The following is a 16,570-nucleotide window of genomic DNA, read 5'->3' on the forward strand; positions in this document are numbered from 1 at the left end:
TGGACCACCTTCACGTGCACGCGCACTAACATATCTCACAGTCCACCTTGTGGGGGTACGCGCGCACGGCCGTAACAATACGATCCGCCAGCCCCGCGTCGCCTGCAATGTCCCAGCGGCACAAAGGCCTCGCGGAAGTGGGCGTGGGGCCCGTGGTCCGGCTGCATCCAGTGGCCGGGGGCGTCGGCGACGACGAGGGTGAGGCCCGAGGGCACAGGCGGCAGAGTAGAATTGGTGCGAGGCGGTGATGTTGGCGCGGCCTTGGATCCAGAAGATGCGTTTTTTGACGGGGGGTTGGGGGGTGGTGGTGGGGAGGACGTAGGGGAGGGAGAGGCGGTAGGTGAGTTGGTGGGTGAGGGTGGTGAGGAGGGTGGTGGTGTTGAGGACGCGGGATTGCGCAATGATGGCGCCCATGGCGGTGGAGAGGAGGTGAGAGAGGGCTTGGGGGGTGGTGATCGCGTTGGTGGAGGATGGGGTGGTGGCGGTTACCGGGGCGAGGGGCTGGAGGAAGCTGCGGGCGGTGTGGACGACGGGACAGCCGCGCAAGCGGTATTCCAGGACATCGGACCGCGCTGGGGTGCCCGACTGGGCTGGGAAGAGCAGCCTCAGGGCTGTCGAGCGGTTGCCGTTCTTCCCGAGAGCGAGGGCGTCGAAGAGGTTGGTGGTGAGCAGTGTGGAGTGGGCATCTTCCAGCTCTTTCGGGTCCAGGTGGATCAGCTTCGTGGTGGAAGCTGCCGCGGTAGTGGCATCATCAACAAGGACGGCCTCGAAGTCCAAGGACCAGTGGGCTTGTGTGCCCTCGGCCACGACCGCTTGAAGGGCCCGTAGGTGAGCTGTGTGTGATGATTAGCAGGTTTCCGTGCCATGGTGGGACGCCAAATAGTAAACTCACCGGTGTTCCCATTGGCTTGTAGGGCTACTGTCCAATCCAGAGAAGGAGAGGGTGCTGAAGTCTTGACTTCGGCCATGATTTCTGTCTTGGCTTGGGAATCTGGGATTTACCGGAAGAGGTCCAGATCGAAATTGGGAAAACGTCACGGTCCAACTGCCGGGACGGGTGGTGGAATGACAAGAACCGATCGACGGGACACCTTAGGCAGGCAGGTAGTTCCCAAACAAGACGATAAAATGGTACAATTCTCGCCCCGTGGTGTAGGTGTAGATAGGTGGCTGGTGCTTGAAAGCGAGCCCGGTAGGACGAGAATGTAACTCTTAAATGCCCGATATTTTGACCTCCACGTGGTCACAATTGCTGGTTCTCCGCGAGTCGGAATTACAGGTCCCTGCCCCTCAGTGGTATCTGCGGCCTCAGGCGTGGCCATTCCTGTGACTAAAGACCGCCGCATTGTGCAAGTTGCGACTTCCTACTTGGGAAGTGAGGAGGAAGTGGCGCCATGAGGAGTTTCATGGGTCAGTTAGGGCTGCCCCACTCTATTGCTGGGCATCAGCAAGGTCTTTTTTTCTGCCGGTCGAAATCCACCTTGCCGTTCCAATCCGTTTCAACCTCCGTTTTATGGCCTTTCTTTGAACGACCTCAACTTCGAGTCTCTGGCGCTGTAGCATATTACCGCTGTATCAATGAATCCCTCTTTATGATTTTATACCCTAATTCCTTTTAGATACAGTATTTGACTCTTCATGCAGTGACTTTGAAAATGTGCCTACAGGCAAGACGCAGGTAGGTACGTATGAACATTACCCTCGCCAGAAAGTCACCTTTTGTTTCATGGTCTATTCTATTTTAACCACTAGAGTCTTTTGCAATACGAAAGTTGAATTCCCAAAAGCATCTGTTACACAAACACATTCATGTAGGCAGTAGCGGACTGTCCTCAACATCCCACCACACCACACCCACGCCCACCCTCACCGACCGCCAACCAAATAATTAGAGCCGCCATATCCCAAACACCAACCAACCCACCCCAAACCACCGACAACCACCGACAACCCAATTTCAGCAGCCCGTGCCAGCAGCCAGACGACAATCCATGCCCCTGACAACCCAAATTTGGTAACCTCCATGTGCAGCCAGAGCATGATCCACACCACTAACAGTCCGCCTCTGGCAGCCTCCGCCAGCAGCCAGAGGACACCCAACAACCCAAACTTCGCAACTTCCATGTGCAACCAGAGCAAGATCCACACTACCACGCATCCAGTCTTGACAGCCTCCGCCAGGAGCCCGAGTGTCATCCACACCACCGACCATCCGCCTTTGGCAGCGACCATCAGGAGCTCGGGCACGATCCACAGCATCGAGAGCGCAGTCCACAACAGCTCGAGTACAATCTCCAGCGCTTGGTCGCTGTACGGCCATGTCGACCGCACCAGCCAGCCCACGAAACAAAGTACCGCGACGTACAGCGCCAGCTGTATGAACCACCCTTCCCATTCGCCGGGCTCCGACCCCCTATTGTCGCTGCCGCCGGCGCCGCTGCCGCTGCCCGTGCGGGTATGGTATGTCGGCGGGCGGGCGTGGTGTGCCGGGGGGAGGGGATCGGCCGGCTGATGCGCCAGTGTAGAGGGCGGGGGGTCGTGGTGGTGGTGATCCTGGGCGTTGTCGACGCCGGTCTTGGACAGGGGTATGGCAGCGCAACGGAGGGCTCGGCCTTCTAATTCGTCGTTATCGTAGTCGTAGACCTTGTAAGTGTGGGTGGCGTCGTCGTAGATATAACACAGAGAAACAGACGGGAGATGTATATGGTGTGGACGGGGTCGGTTGGCTGGTGAAGCTGTGTAGGAGCCGTGGCTCTCGTAGGACAATCTGTCGTGAGTGGCGTCGTGGGTGACAGATCGCGGAGGAGACGGGGTTGGTGGGTTGGAATTGGGGAACCGGTGGATGACTGGGGCCGTATCGTGGTTGTGGGTGCTGTAGTCGCTGGTATAGTAATTGTTGGAACCAGATTTGTGGGCGTCGTAGTTGTAAATGTCGTAGTCGTGGGCCCCGACCGTCTGATAATCATACAACGACTCTGTCGCATTGAATACAAACCCGGCGTGGCGGGCCAGATTCCGGTAGGAGTCGCGGGTCAAGACGTACCGGGCCGTGCTCCCCTTGCGGTCGTAAGGTCGCAGACAACTCAACGGCAGGGTGTGTTGTTCTCGCGTGTTGACGTATGACTTCTTCCGCAACTGGAAGCCATCCTGCAAATAAAGTTGTATGTCTGTGTCTTGGTTCCGGGCCGGGTATATGGGCAAGTACGCTCGTCTCAAGTCGACAGAGAAGAACTTGTCGTTCACATCCCTTTCACCGAAGGATGTTAACTGTAGCGCCGTGTAGGCGGAATCGTTAACCACCCAACCAGGTAACATCCGAGAGAATGCAAACCTACAATGAGGACAACGACATCGTCTGAGGGCAATGCTCGTGGGGAGAGGACCACTACGGGATGGCCGTAGCACCCCTCACCAATCTCATCGTGTCTTGGCAGGTCATTCAGTTGAGGCAGCCATAGAATCAGTCCTTCGAGCGCGTCCGCCAATCCGGCCCGATGAGAACCCCAAGTTTGATGGGGTCGAACGTCGTTTATCACACGATGAGGCATCGTATCGATCATGCTCGCCGCCGAACATTGGGCAGAGTTGGGAGGTGGCCCAGAGTATTTGGCTTTGAATACCTAGTGATACAACGAGAAGCTAAAGCAGAAACTGAAGAGCGAGCAATGATCTAGCCAATTTCTTCCGCGGGATTAAGAGAGGTTGGTTGCTGTCCAGCGGGGTTTGTGAGGCCTATAAGTTCCGCCACGCAAACACCGGCCGTTGGTTGTGTCACCAACGTCTCGAGGCCAATCACAACAACAGCTTGTCGAAGCGGCCGGCCGGGGATGGCCCTGGACAGGCTTCCGCGTAAAGTTAACGGCATAAATACACGGCGGCCAACTGCAGGCTCGGCCACTGGCCAGCGGGAAGATTACCTAAATAGTAAAAGAAATCCAGGGATGTCCATGTAATCATTTTTTCAGCCTGGAACTCCTGGTGTATGAATGAAGTCATTCGAAAAGAGACCAAAGCCTAGCATTGAAGACTCCGATAAACACGAAACGAGGGAAAACAACAGATCTAGATTGCATTTACAGATTCGAGGGAAAAAAAGGGGGTTAGAGTAATGAAAGGAGAGCAGAGGTGTTGGAAGTTGTGGCACTTGGCACTCGGACATGGCTGCCCGACGTGGGCGCAATGCAGCCTACGTGGGGGGAGGCCAAGAGCTGACGACGAGCTATTTTACACAAGATGAGGGGAAGGACAGACAGAAACAAGGACAACCTTCAATTGATGACTTCTAGGATGCTCCGAGGATCCCAACCCACTGTTGTAAGCTTCAAAACATTTTGTGTGATAACCGTGGAATCGTGGCTGTTGGTCTTCCAACAAGAGGAAAAAGAAAAGTGGGGTGGAAAGAACATGACGGGGAAGAAAGAAGAAGCAGAAAAGGGAAGGGGAAACAAAAAGAACGAGAAGCAAGAAGACGCAGAAAAGGGAAGTGGAAAGAATATTATTATTATTATTGGGATTTGCTAGGGGGGCACTAGTCCTTTTGCTAGGGGGGCACTAGTACCCTATTGAGGGTTAGGGTTTTGTAGGAGACCGAATCTCCATCTTGATCAATCGCGACACACAAAACAGACCACACAGGGCAGGAAATACAGGCCCGGACTACAGTTGATATACACACATTGAATTCCTACTAATCTACGTACAATTACTTACAATTGTGATGTTCAGCCCACCTCCGGTGTCCTCAGATCGTAGACCTTCCCTGCCAGACTGCCCATCTCAGACAGCACTACCTGCCACCACTCGCAGCCTTGGCCGCCTTTGCCGTCAATCGGACCGCGCGGCCAGATCTGGTGACCCTCGCACCTGGCGCACCTGCTGGCGCTGGAAGTGAGGGTATCGCCACGTTGCCTGTGCCCTGGTCTGACTGAGCTCGTGGTGTTGAGGCCGTCGCCCTCGTACGTTTGGGTGCCGGCGCCGAGTCCCCCCCCGCCTGCGCCTTGCGCTTCTCGCTGGCAGTAGTCTCTGCAGCCGGAGCTGCCCTAAGACCTCTCCGTGGAGCTGAAGCTATCACCAACGTTGTTCTGGGCTCTGCTCGCTCAGCGGCTGAAAGTTGACTCTCCGCCGGCGCCGGCGCCTGGTCCTTCTTCTTGTTCTTGCTGCCTGGAGGTCTGCCGCGTCTCTTGGGAGCGGCCTGGGGCGGCCGAGGCTCCTCAACGGTCTCGTGCGCAGATAAAACGCGGCGAATACTCGGTTGCAGACGTGGAGCGTTGCCTCGTGGCGGGCCTGGTGTGCTTCCTGGTGTTCTTCGTCCTTGGCTTCCTTGGCTCCCTTGTGTCCCCGTCTCTTCTTTGGCTTCTTGGGGTCTTCGGCGATGAGGGTATTCCCAGACCATCTGGCAGTGGCCTTGCCGAGTTCTTGGGTCTACCTTTGCGGTTCTCGACGATCTTGGGCTCTTGGATTTCGAGGTATTTGTCGCGCTCAATCTGTATATACAGGCTCACGTCAGCAACGTTATCCTCAACGGAAGGAAGGGGCGGCTTTACAAGACTCATCTGGAGATGCCAATGGGTATGGACTTCGCGGAGTTCGAGTCTCTCCCGCCCTGCGAGCTTCTTATAGATGTCATGACGGCAGGGTATACTATACTGGATTGTTGCCGTGCAGGTATCCGGGTGGCAAGGCTCGAGAGGTCTGCGAATTGACTGTGATGGTCTGGTTGAGGGCATCGCGGCTTTGGCTCTGCGGTACTCGCCGACGATCAAATCGAGGGCTTTGTACGAGACTCTCAAAGGCAAAGCCCCAAGCCATGGTCGACTAAGGAAGTCGTGGCGCGCTCTGATGGCCTGCTTTGCCATCTCCTCAACGTTCTGCTGGACTTGCTTCTTGCAGAGATCTTGACTTACGCTTACAAGAGAGTAGGCGCTACTCCTCCCATTGATTAGATAGCTCTTGATACTCATGTTGTTCGACTCTGTTGGTGAGGTCGTTCGAACTCCAAAGTTCCGGTAGTGCCGAGTATAGCAATGGGCCCATTGGTCGCGGCAACTCATCCATTGCTTGTCGAGATAGCGCAGGAGAGCAGGTTGGTCAGAAAACTCTGCTTTCAAGTCCTTCTAGGCGCTCTGAAAGGCAGGCTCGTCGTCAGCGTAAACCATGGCCTTAAACATCTCCTCAACACCACGGGGATCGTGACTAATTGGCTTAGTGACTTTGCTGGTGGAGGTGTTGCGAGAGAGCAGTCGCTCCGCGTGGTCCTTCTCCATGGCTGCCCTCTCTTGTGGGGAGACGCCGTCGTAATCCTCGAAATCAGCGCGATACTCCTCGTCCTCGGAGTCGACCTCGTCACGGCCAGGATACTTGAACTTCCTTTTGGTGTTCAGCATGACGTTCTTGATAACGTGGAAGATACAGGTCTGTTGTTGGCTGTCAGGGAAGACCTCTGAAATGGCCTGCTTCAGCTCTTTGCAATGATCGGTGACTATCACTGCTGGTTCCGGTATGTTGAACTTGTCTCTGAGCTTCTTGGTCGCCTTCATGAGCCATCTGAAGGTCTGTGTGGTCTCGTCGGATACAAGGCCAAACATGGTACTCAACGTCTTGCCAACAGATGTCAAGCAATTGACCTGGTACAGTGGCATCCCCATGTAGTTCGTATTGTACGTCAGGTCGATCAACATACAGTCGTGGTAGATTGACGTAGCCTCGAGGCAGCTCTCGAAGCCCCAGACCAACGAACAGAAGATGGTCTCTGCGGCGTCAGCCCACTCAACCTCGTAGTGGTTGGCCGTATCACCGTCGACGTTATCAAGCGCCTTGATGAGAGCGCCGGCCGCAGTATACCCATCGAGGTTCACCTTCCGCATCTTAGCCCTAACGTTATAGATGTCCTTCCTTGTGTAGATGGTATCGTGCTCCTGGTTGACAACAGATCGAATCTCCCTGGCGCGGATGGAGGCATGGTTGCTGAGCTCTGCGATCGTATCGAGCGACTCCGAGTTTGACATGCGGTGTTGGGTATGAGCTGATGGATGAAGAGATGGACCGTGGTTGTGGACGGAGTGCTGAGGGTCAGGGTGGCTATGGAATCGCCAGCCATCCTTTGTTCGAGAGGCGGCGGCCTTCCACTTGCAGTCGCACTTCCGAGTCGCCGTCTCACGAACGCCGGCGCCACGAGGTGCGCGCGGACTACCGAAGCGATCGCACAGGATATCGAAGCGTGTATATAGACCGTCTTGCTTGTTGCGACCGTGGCGGCGGACCACGGCAAATCCTCGGGATCTGGCCCACGCGTTGATGGCTCCCTGGAGCTCCTCGATCTTGGCGAAGTCCGTGGCGAAATCGCTGTCCTTCGGGTTGGGGATCACATCTCCCTGGAGAAGAGCACTGTCCGGAACATCCCACGGCTGTCCATCAATTTGGCTGGGGCGGCCGGGCTCTGGCGGACCGTCGTCTTCGCCGTTGTCGTCAGAAAAGCCGTTCCACTCGTCGTCGTTGTCGCTCATCTTGTGCGCCGAGGGCTGCGAGGGTGCCCTGTACTGACGTGCCGCGAGTGATCTGGGGGATAGGGTGAGTTGAGGGTTACTGTATTGGGAAGGCGGTCAGCTTACTGCTTGGCCCGGCCAACTGCACGAGGAAGTGGTGCATCTGATCAATTGCGCGCGATCTTTTGGTGTGGAAAAACTAGTGAGATTCGGCCTCTTGGTGGCTGTCTTGGGGCCTGTCCGAAGGCTCCAGGTCTGGCCGTTGGATCTGTTGTGGACCTTGGATTGTTTTAGAGATGGCAAGCGGCTGGTTGGCGGACCTGACAACTGCCCCATACAAAACCCTAACCCTCAATAGGGTACTAGTGCCCCCCTAGCAAAAGGACTAGTGCCCCCCTAGCAAATCCCTTATTATTCATACTCCGCTATGCCCTAAGGCGTGCCGGACCCTCAGCTAAGAAAACCATGCCCTCGCGGGCCGGATGAAAAACTCATACCGACTATTAAGGAAAATACGTGTGTGTGAGCCTAAGAACACAAAGGGAGGAGGCCTCCTGGCCTCCGAAATGGGGGGGGTTGTTAGGCCGCCGCTTCCAGCTCGAGCCTCCTTGCCAAACTGTACATCGGCAGCCTCCCCGAGTCCATCAGCCAGCCCAGGACCCTCCTCGTGAGCAGTGTCGTTGCAGGATCAATACCGTGTAGAACAGAGTAAAAGTCCCGTCGCGTTCGAATTCCGGTTCTCTCCCATCTTCGAGTCAGCGGTGGTAGTGGAAAGAAAAAAAAGACAACTTCACAGGGCAATTAATTCCACTCTTGAAATTGCGCTTCCATTGTGATCCCCCATTCTATCATACATAATTGTAACCATTACCACACAACTACGGTCTACCCGCAAAGTCACACATGATACTTGGAAAGACAATCCGAACGCCGTCAACCTAAACAACCGGGATTGACACCTTGTGCTGCCTGTCAACGATAGGAGGGCCGGCTGTATCCATCTTCTCCAGTCCCCAGCCGCCGACCCGTTATCAAGGCCTCTTCGCCTGGTCTGCTGCCGCTTGCTGGATGGTCTTAAACCGGTAAGCTCAAGGTGTTAGAGTTCTTGACATAACCCCTGTCTTGCCGCGCGCGAACGGAGTTTTTGAGTCTTGATCAGGCAAGGGTGTCTCCTTGACTTTCTGCCGACACAGTGCGTAAAAGACAAATATGGCGGGCTATCCGAGTATGCCAGCGGGTCAGCATCTGAGGTAGGTACCTTGGTAGTTATTTGGATTCCGTACAGATGCTCGACGTGCTACATGTAGGAAATGGAGGTCAATACCTAGGCACCTAATGAAGTTGTGAAGTTGAAAATAGGCAGGTAGTATCGACCATGGGGACCGATTAAATGGATCCGATAGTTAACTATGATGTCGTAACTCTTTTTGATATATCCCCATTGTGCACACCATCTAATGATATGCGAGTGGAGCGGTAAATGCACCACCGTGGCTTATGTCGTTACAAGTTTGGATGTTCCTCTCAAACTTGCTCTCAGCGCCAATGACTCCACGCGCTGTCTGGTGGGACTTGACGCTCTCCGTGAGGACGTCAACCAACATCGAGCGGGGTGGCGGCTCCGGGGGCCAGCGCCGCGAATCAAAGCGCCTTCTGTGGCCGCCGACATCTTGTGTGACGAACCTACTTCAGGACCCTGTCCTGTTAGGGTTCAGCTTCGGTTGAAAGTAATCTCTCAAGGGTGCTTAGGTTCGGTGCAGCCAAAGGGTGCACAACAAAGACTTGTCACAACAGTAGGCTTTCGAACTTGTAGCGAACTGTAGTTGTGATTGCTAACTGGAGAACTCCCAGAGCTCTCCAGAACGGGTGACTGTATACTATCTAGGCTTCCTAGGTACCGGCGTACCTTTTGCTGGGAACGTGAGGAACGGTGATCGTTCCTCTCGTTCCAGACTGGATCCTGGGAACGGTAGCCGTTCCCTTCGTTCCTCTGCTGATTGGTCTGAGACCCATTCTTAATGATTGGCTGGGAACGCTTCCCGCGCGTGCCCCCATCGGGGCGTGGTACGCGACCATAACCGTGACACGATGCCCCTCCTCCAGATCTTCCGTCCCGGAAGACTTGCCAACCTTTTTATCCTTAAGTTGCGCCGACAGCCCTAGTCAAGGTGGGTACGTTCCTCCCTGTCCATTCCATCCGTCCCATCCGTCGTCATGAGGGACCGTATAAAGAAATCCCCTAGGTCGCTGACCGCTGAAAAGAAAGCAGAGCAGCGCGACGCCCTTCTCGAAGCTATCCTTCGGAACGCCATTACCATGAAACGTCCCTGTTCTTTTTGCAAGTCCCGTGGGTACACTTGCAAGTCTTCTCCTTCCGATTCCTCCAGTTGTTACGAGTGCGTTGCTCGCCACGAACCGCATTGTGACGCCCAGGGCGTCTCCTTACAGCAGTTGCGTCGTATTACTAGTCAGTACGATAAGTACGAGGTCGAAATGGAGGAAGCGGAGCGTGCGCGTGCTGAGCTGGATGCGAAAATAAATCGTCTTCGTTTGTTAAAACGAAAATGGTCCGAGAGCATGTCTCGTGCTTTGTCTCGTGGCGTCGAGACTGTGGAGGACTTGGAAGAATTGGAGCGGCAAGAAGCGGAGGAATCGAAGCGGCGAGAGGCTGAAAATGCCGCAGCTCAGCCTTCGTTGGACCCTGCTTCCGAGGAGGCCTTTACTGACCCCTCCTGCGTGCCCCCTTTGGTCGATCCGGGTTCCTCCGATGGAAGTCCTCCAACTCCTCGGGGCAGTTGAAGTTTATAGCTGGTTGCCATGAATTGTCTTCGGGTCCGAATCCCAACCATTTGACTAAATATTCCACTCGTCCCTTCGTGATGCGCGAGTCCAGGATTTCTTCGACGTCCCAGAGTTCTTCCTCGTCTTCTGCCTCGGCGCCCTTGTCAAGCCGCGCGTTCTTGGGCGCTGGCTCCAGAAGTGAAATGTGGAAAACGTTGGTCCGTAGTCGCATTGTTGAGGGTAACGTGAGTGCGTAGTTATTCTCCGAAATTTTCTTGTCGATCTTGAATGGTCCGATTTTGCGAAAATCGAGCTTCCTGCTTGGTCGCTTCGTGCGAAGATTTCGAGAAATGAGGTAAACTTTGCCCCCCTCTTCTAGGCGAGGTCCCTCGAGCCTGTTCCTGTCGTAGAACTTCTTCATTCTGGTTCTTACGAACTCGAGTTCTTCCTTGAGCATCGCATGCAGCGAGTTCATTCTGTCAGCCTTGACTGCCGCTCTGGGCACCGAAACGTCGGGCCCCTGTCGCAAATCCGCTTCGTAGCCGTAATTCGCGAAGAATGGCGTAATCTTCGTGGTCTCCGTGACGGTGGTGTTGTAGGCGAGTTGCGCTGTTGGCAACAGCTCGACCCAATCGTCCTGTTGGAAGTTGATATACACTCTCAGGTATTGCTCGACGATCTGGTTGAGTCGCTCCGTCTGTCCGTCCGTCTGCGGGTGGTAAGCTGTCGAAAGCTTACTCCTCGTACCCAGCTTCGTCATCAGAGCTTGCCAAAACTTTGATGCGAACTTTGTGTCTCTGTCCGTGATCCATTCCTCCGGCCATCCATGGACCGAGGTGACGTTGCGATAGATCACGTCTGCGAGTTGTTCTGCTGACCATGACTCCTTGTAGGGGAGGAAGTAGCTCCACTTGGTGAGTCTGTCCACCACTGTGAGGATGCTATCGTACTTCGTTCCCGTCGCTGAGTCCTTTGATGTCGGAAGCTTGGTGATGAAATCCATCGTCACCGAGCTCCATGGTCGTTCTGCAACTGGCAATGGTTGCAACAGTCCATACGGCTTGTGTGGCCGTGGTTTGCTTCGTCCGCAGAGGTCGCACTCTACCAGGACTTCTTCCGTCGCTTGCTTGATTCCTGGGAAGTCGTAATTCTGTTTGACTTTTGCGACTGTTTTGCTGATTCCCATGTGTCCTCCGAGTCTTGACTCGTGGATCTTTCGAATGAGCTCTTTTTGGTCGCTGGGCCTGACGTAGGCCTTGTCGTGGTACCAGAGTCTCGTTCCTTCAAGTCGCAATCCTGCGATCTTGGATTCTGGCTCTTCTTGCCATGCATCGCGCTCGTCGTCCGCGATGGTTCCTTGGAAATCTCGTTCCAATCTCTGCTCCCTGAAGGCCGCACAGCATTCTACAAACGGTTGTAGAGGTCTGGCTTCGGGATCTTCCGACTGCTGCTGAAGTGCTGCGATCTCGTAGTCCTCAGTCGGTTGGGAAGCGTGCCGTAGCGATCCGTCTGTCTGCTGATGTAGCAATGGTGGTGAGGCTTCAGATGTGTCGTCGTGGTGATCCGCTCTCCTACTCAAGGCGTCCGCTCGTGCGTTCTCCGAGCCTTTCTTGTAGTGGATCGTGAAGTTGAATTCGGACAGGAATTCTGCCCATCGAGTTTGTCGTCCGTTCAACACCTTCGTGGTGGTGAAGTATCGTAGATTCTTGTGGTCCGTGTACACCTGGACTTCGTGTGTCGTGCCGCTGAGGTACGGTCTCCATTCCTGAAATGCTTCGACGATCGCGAGAAGCTCCTTGTCGTGGATCGGGTAGTTGAGTCTTGGCCCCTCGAGTTTCTTGGAGAAGAACGCAACTGGGTGCAGCTTGCCGTCCTTGTCCCTCTGACCAAGTTGTCCGCCGATTGCGAAGTCCGAAGCGTCAGCTTCAACTTCGAAAGGCTTGCTCGGATCAGGCAGCATGAGTACTGGATCGGCGGTAATTGCGTCGCGGATCCGTTGGAAAGCCTGCTCGTGCTCCTGCTTCCATCGATCAGCACGGGCATCGTCCGCCGAGACGCGTAGCAGAGCGATGTTCTGGACGTGTGAGCGGATTCGGGCGCCCAGCTGGCCCTCGAGCGATCGTCAAAGTCCTAGTATATCGTCCGCTGGCTCAGCCTGAAACCTTCCCATGGAACGAAGAGCGCGAGGGTGCAGGACTGCGTTTCTGTATGTGACTTGTAAGCCCTTTTCTTTTACGCCAAGAGGACCTGATACCTACCTCTACAAATTTCTCGTCTGCTCAAACTTACCTTCCAAGGCGGAGGCGTTAATAGATAGGAGACAGACGAATCGCAGTCTGTACAAGTGGCGCTGGCACTGCCCCGTGATGGCGGCTTGACTCCGTACGCCCCATTATTTTGCACTGGAGCAGGACCTGGCTGCTAACACTTCCAAGTGTCATCCCCCGCCAGCTCGGTGGTCCCGACCAAACAGCTCCTTGGCCAAGCACTTCAGCACATGTGTCCTTTGCCGGCCCCGTCGAGCTAGATACCTTCCATATCAAGCAAGGAGTCTGGCCGGAGCCGCTGGTCAAGACTTTGGTGTTCGCCAAACTCGGGTCTTACTTGCAGCCAGAGAACGACCGCCCTCCTCGCGAGGGCATACACATATGCCACGTCCTCGTTCTCTTCCGCGTCGACCATCAACCCTGGAAGTCTCTGGCCGGGTGGATGCGGACCGCCGCAAACCCCTTTCCTAAAGGCTCGTGCATCACATGCAGTGCTCGACTCCTGGGGGTTCTAGACCGCGACCTAATCTGAAGGCCTCAGCTAGTCGATTCCACCGTTCGAATCCTGGTAGTTCTTCCCGACAACTGGGAATTCATTCGGCAGAATTCCTTGTCTACCAACAATACACCCACGTCAAAATCATCGAACCTTGTCGACTAGTCACCTACGACACCACGCCCAGCTGGCCGCGGAGGAGTCGCAAGCAGAAACCCATTCTCGTCACCAAACCGTGCCCCAAAGACCGCAGAACGCGAAACGACCGCACTAGCAGCCAGCCCTGGAGCAGCGGTGGCTTCAATCACGGCGAACTCTGCCCCGATGTCCGCAGTTCCATCTTCAGGTATGTCTCGCCGCCTGCCAGACCCACGGCTCACCTAACCGTTGATCCAGATGGCGATGACTCGAACGATGGTTCGGACACAAAGAAACTATTGGACGCTCAACTCGTCTCGAGCAGCAGTACCCCGACAAAGAAAAGGAAGGAACCAAGCTCTCCGGAACCGGCCAGAAGCAAGAGATCCACAGCGGGAAGAAAGAAGGCGCGGCTGTATGACTGACTAGCTTTTGAGGTTGACCAAAGAACTGCTTTTGCTTGCTTTCCCAACATTCGTCAACCGTCCTAAAACTGATCGACCAACCATATTCTGATGCCGCTATGGGTTACCTGCGCCGGCCCGTTCCTCCAGGCTTCCTTTGGCGGGCCCGCGCGCAGCGGGCACGGCCACTCTTGTGATAGACAAGAAGGGAAAACGTTCCCAGCGTCTTGCTCTAATTAAACGGAGTCCGTCGCCTTCCGTTTCTCAACCGCAATAGGCAGGCGGTGTAAGGCCGCTTAGACAAATTGAAAGAGGACCCGACCCCAGGACCAGGGGCGAAAGCAGACATCTTCCGGAGCCAAGCTGCCAAAGCCAAGCCTGCACAAGGGTCGCAGCTGGAAACCTGCTCAACTTGCTCAGCAGCACCGTGCCCCTGGGCGCCCTGCACGCCCTGCACGGGAGTGGGCCGGACGGGAGATGGCCGCCGCTCCCTTCCCGATCCGGAGCCCGGTGCGGATAGCGGGGGCATGCGTCCGGGGGTCGGCGCCGCGGGAACGCAGGCACAGGCTACAGCAGCGTTGACAGGCGAGACAGGCTCACCGTGGACCGGGGGGCCACGACGGCACCTCCTCTGCACGCCAAGATGTCTTGTGGCCACCTGGTAAATGGTTGAGGGGCTCCGAGAGCGAGTTTGAGCAGGTAAATCACTCGGTTTTAGTGCGGGATGTCGTGGGATGCTGACGTGCCTTCCGGCACTCCGTGACTAGGACGCTTCTGGGGCGGCAGGAGAGGCTGGTGGCTAGACTCGCGGGGTGGGAGCCGGGATGGAGGCAGTAGATAAGGTAGTAGTTGTGAAGGTTACCTACCTAGCAGAGAAGATCAGTCGTCTGCATTGCTAAGGGTCGCTGCAGTTGTCACAGTGCCGGGTCTCTCTCGTAGGGCAACTTAAGCAAAAGATTGCACAGTCCTTGATGCTTCTTATCAGTGTTTCCTGATCTATTGATGCACCCGCCCGTCATGGACGCATCGAACAATGTGTTTCGCGGCACCAGCGCGGTGGCAGACTTCTTCGACCCCGACAAGAACCCCCCACTGCCACTCGTCGAGATTCCCGACCGGCTGAACCCGTACAGGCAAGATGGTGTGCGCATATATGCCAAGATGCTCACGCATCTGCCTGCCCAGAATGTCAAATCCTTACCCGGTACGTCTTGCAATATGATGCTGTGTGCAGCGGTGCCGTGCAGAGTCGAGAGAAGAGGGTGTTAACGGGACCCACAGCACTCAAAATGCTCCGAGGACTGCCAGAGGCACGGGATAAGGCGATCGTCGAAGCAAGTTCCGGCTCGACCGTGTTGTCCCTTGGCATCATTGCCCGGGTGCTCTGGGGCCACGACAACAGTCAACGCATATGTGACGAACAAGAAACATCCCGAATCTCTTAACCTACTCCGTTTCTTTGGAATTACACCGTATGAGCCCCGACCTACGTTCTTGTTGCCCCCCGAACGTAAACTGAAGAGATTAGACATTTGTATGGTGGGTTCGCACAACAAGAGCCAACCGATGAGACGGGGATTATGTGCCGGCTGCGGCGACTCGCGGCAAATCGAGACGACACCACATATCCGGGGCAATATGATAACGAGAACGTGAGTTCTTGTCACATGGCACCAGCCTGAGGAGTTGCTGATAATTGTCCAGAACTGGAAAGCGCATGAGCAATGGACAGGACCACAAATCTTTAGACAACTCCCAGAAATCAACATATTATGCACCACAGTGGGTACCGGAGGCTGTATCACTGGGACGGCGTCATATCTTAAGTCACAAAAGCCGTCATGTCGGATACTAGGGTGAGTGGCCATCTTCATGAGGGTAATCTTGCCACTAATGGTCTTGATAGCGTTTTCAATGTCTTTGGCGATCCAACCCCTGGCCCACGGCACTTCCAGGGATTCAACACATGTGGATTCCCTTGGACACAAAACGTCGACACCTTTGTCGAAGTGCCATCGACAGACTCGTTTCGCATGTCCATGAAGTTGACGAGGGAAGGCCTCATTGCCGGTCCCTCGTCTGGGCAAGCACTGAAAGGCCTCCTGGATCATATCGGACAGCTCAAGGAGGCCGGTACAATCGCCGAGCTGGCTGATCCCACCACCGGGGAGGTATCCTGCGTGTTTACGTGCAGTGATCTCCCATATCAATATCTGCCGCAGTATTTTCAGAAGCTAGATGCCCATGAGTTCCCATCCATCCAAAACAAGGTAACCGGAGCCCGCCAGTTTTCTCGGCAGCTGATCACAGCAGCACTAACAAACCCAACCCATAGATACTCTTACAGATGCGACCAAGCACGCCACGACGAACGCTGGATCCTCGAGCCAGCCCAAGCCGCCGCGATGCTCCGTCTCAACGACCCACCAGAATTGCTGCCCCCTCACAAGGACGAAACCACCATTTCCTCCGCCAGCCTCGACTCCTCCATCCAAGCAACCCACCTCCCAGCTACCCCCACCACCCTCACCAACCGCCCCCCAACACTCTGGTCGACCCTTCAAATCCTGCCTCGCCGGGCCTCCTCCACCCCAACCACGCCTCAAACGACCCCCAACCATCACAACCACCAACAACCCACAACCCCCCCTTAAATGTAACCATCCCCCCCTCCACAACCCTCCTCCTCGACCTCCGCCAACCCGGTGCCGAGGGGGGCCCTACCAAGCCTTGTCCTCTCGCCCGGCGGAGGCCCTTGGTCGCGTGTTAAGAATTATATTAATCATAGTTAGCGAGGAGTAGGTCCGATCGCAACGCGTGGGGTGTTCGGACGACTGGGCTTAATCGACGGGCCGCGCGCGCATCATCATTTAATGATGAAGATCCCTTGATCGTATCAAACCAGGTCCCGAGCCGGGCCGGGAAAACGGGTGGAGCTCGTCTCGTCCAGCCACGCTCACGCACGGCCTTCTCCCTGAGTGAACCCTCAACATGTGTGTCGCT

At 55.4% G+C, this 16,570-nt stretch overlaps 5 protein-coding genes across 5 annotated transcripts in view; 1 reads left to right on the top strand and 4 right to left on the bottom strand.

Moving 5' to 3' along the window:
- CHGG_00173 (uncharacterized protein) overlaps positions 1–968 on the bottom strand; it is a gene marked incomplete at both ends in the record, with an annotated part of 2,156 nt that extends 1,188 nt beyond the window's left edge. Inside the window, 2 exons of the mRNA XM_001219393.1 lie at positions 6–833; positions 893–968. Coding sequence (XP_001219394.1) covers positions 6–833; positions 893–968 — 904 coding nt within the window. The remainder of the gene's footprint in view (positions 1–5; positions 834–892) is intronic.
- An 898-nt stretch (positions 969–1,866) lies between these two features.
- CHGG_00174 (uncharacterized protein) lies at positions 1,867–3,548 on the bottom strand (the record flags this gene model as incomplete). Its single annotated transcript, XM_001219394.1, has 2 exons — positions 1,867–3,147; positions 3,336–3,548. The coding sequence occupies 2 exons, from the start codon at positions 3,546–3,548 to the stop codon at positions 1,867–1,869; spliced, it is 1,494 nt and encodes a 497-aa protein (XP_001219395.1).
- A 1,238-nt stretch (positions 3,549–4,786) lies between these two features.
- On the bottom strand, positions 4,787–7,502 carry CHGG_00175 (uncharacterized protein; the record flags this gene model as incomplete). The annotated part of the gene is made up of 3 exons (XM_001219395.1): positions 4,787–5,483; positions 5,647–6,056; positions 6,153–7,502. 3 exons carry the CDS (start codon positions 7,500–7,502, stop codon positions 4,787–4,789), a joined length of 2,457 nt encoding a protein of 818 aa, XP_001219396.1.
- Positions 7,503–8,935: 1,433 nt separating this feature from the next.
- Positions 8,936–13,245, bottom strand: CHGG_00176 (uncharacterized protein; the record flags this gene model as incomplete). The annotated part of the gene is made up of 6 exons (XM_001219396.1): positions 8,936–9,164; positions 9,388–9,640; positions 10,209–12,372; positions 12,552–12,680; positions 12,867–12,996; positions 13,199–13,245. 6 exons carry the CDS (start codon positions 13,243–13,245, stop codon positions 8,936–8,938), a joined length of 2,952 nt encoding a protein of 983 aa, XP_001219397.1.
- A 1,339-nt stretch (positions 13,246–14,584) lies between these two features.
- On the top strand, positions 14,585–16,221 carry CHGG_00177 (uncharacterized protein; the record flags this gene model as incomplete). The annotated part of the gene is made up of 4 exons (XM_001219397.1): positions 14,585–14,771; positions 15,351–15,423; positions 15,474–15,755; positions 15,903–16,221. 4 exons carry the CDS (start codon positions 14,585–14,587, stop codon positions 16,219–16,221), a joined length of 861 nt encoding a protein of 286 aa, XP_001219398.1.
- Between the last annotated feature and the right edge of the window lie 349 nt (positions 16,222–16,570).

Source organism: Chaetomium globosum, genomic scaffold (assembly GCF_000143365.1).
Source record: "Chaetomium globosum CBS 148.51 scaffold_1 genomic scaffold, whole genome shotgun sequence".
NCBI classification, from domain to species: domain Eukaryota; kingdom Fungi; phylum Ascomycota; class Sordariomycetes; order Sordariales; family Chaetomiaceae; genus Chaetomium; species Chaetomium globosum.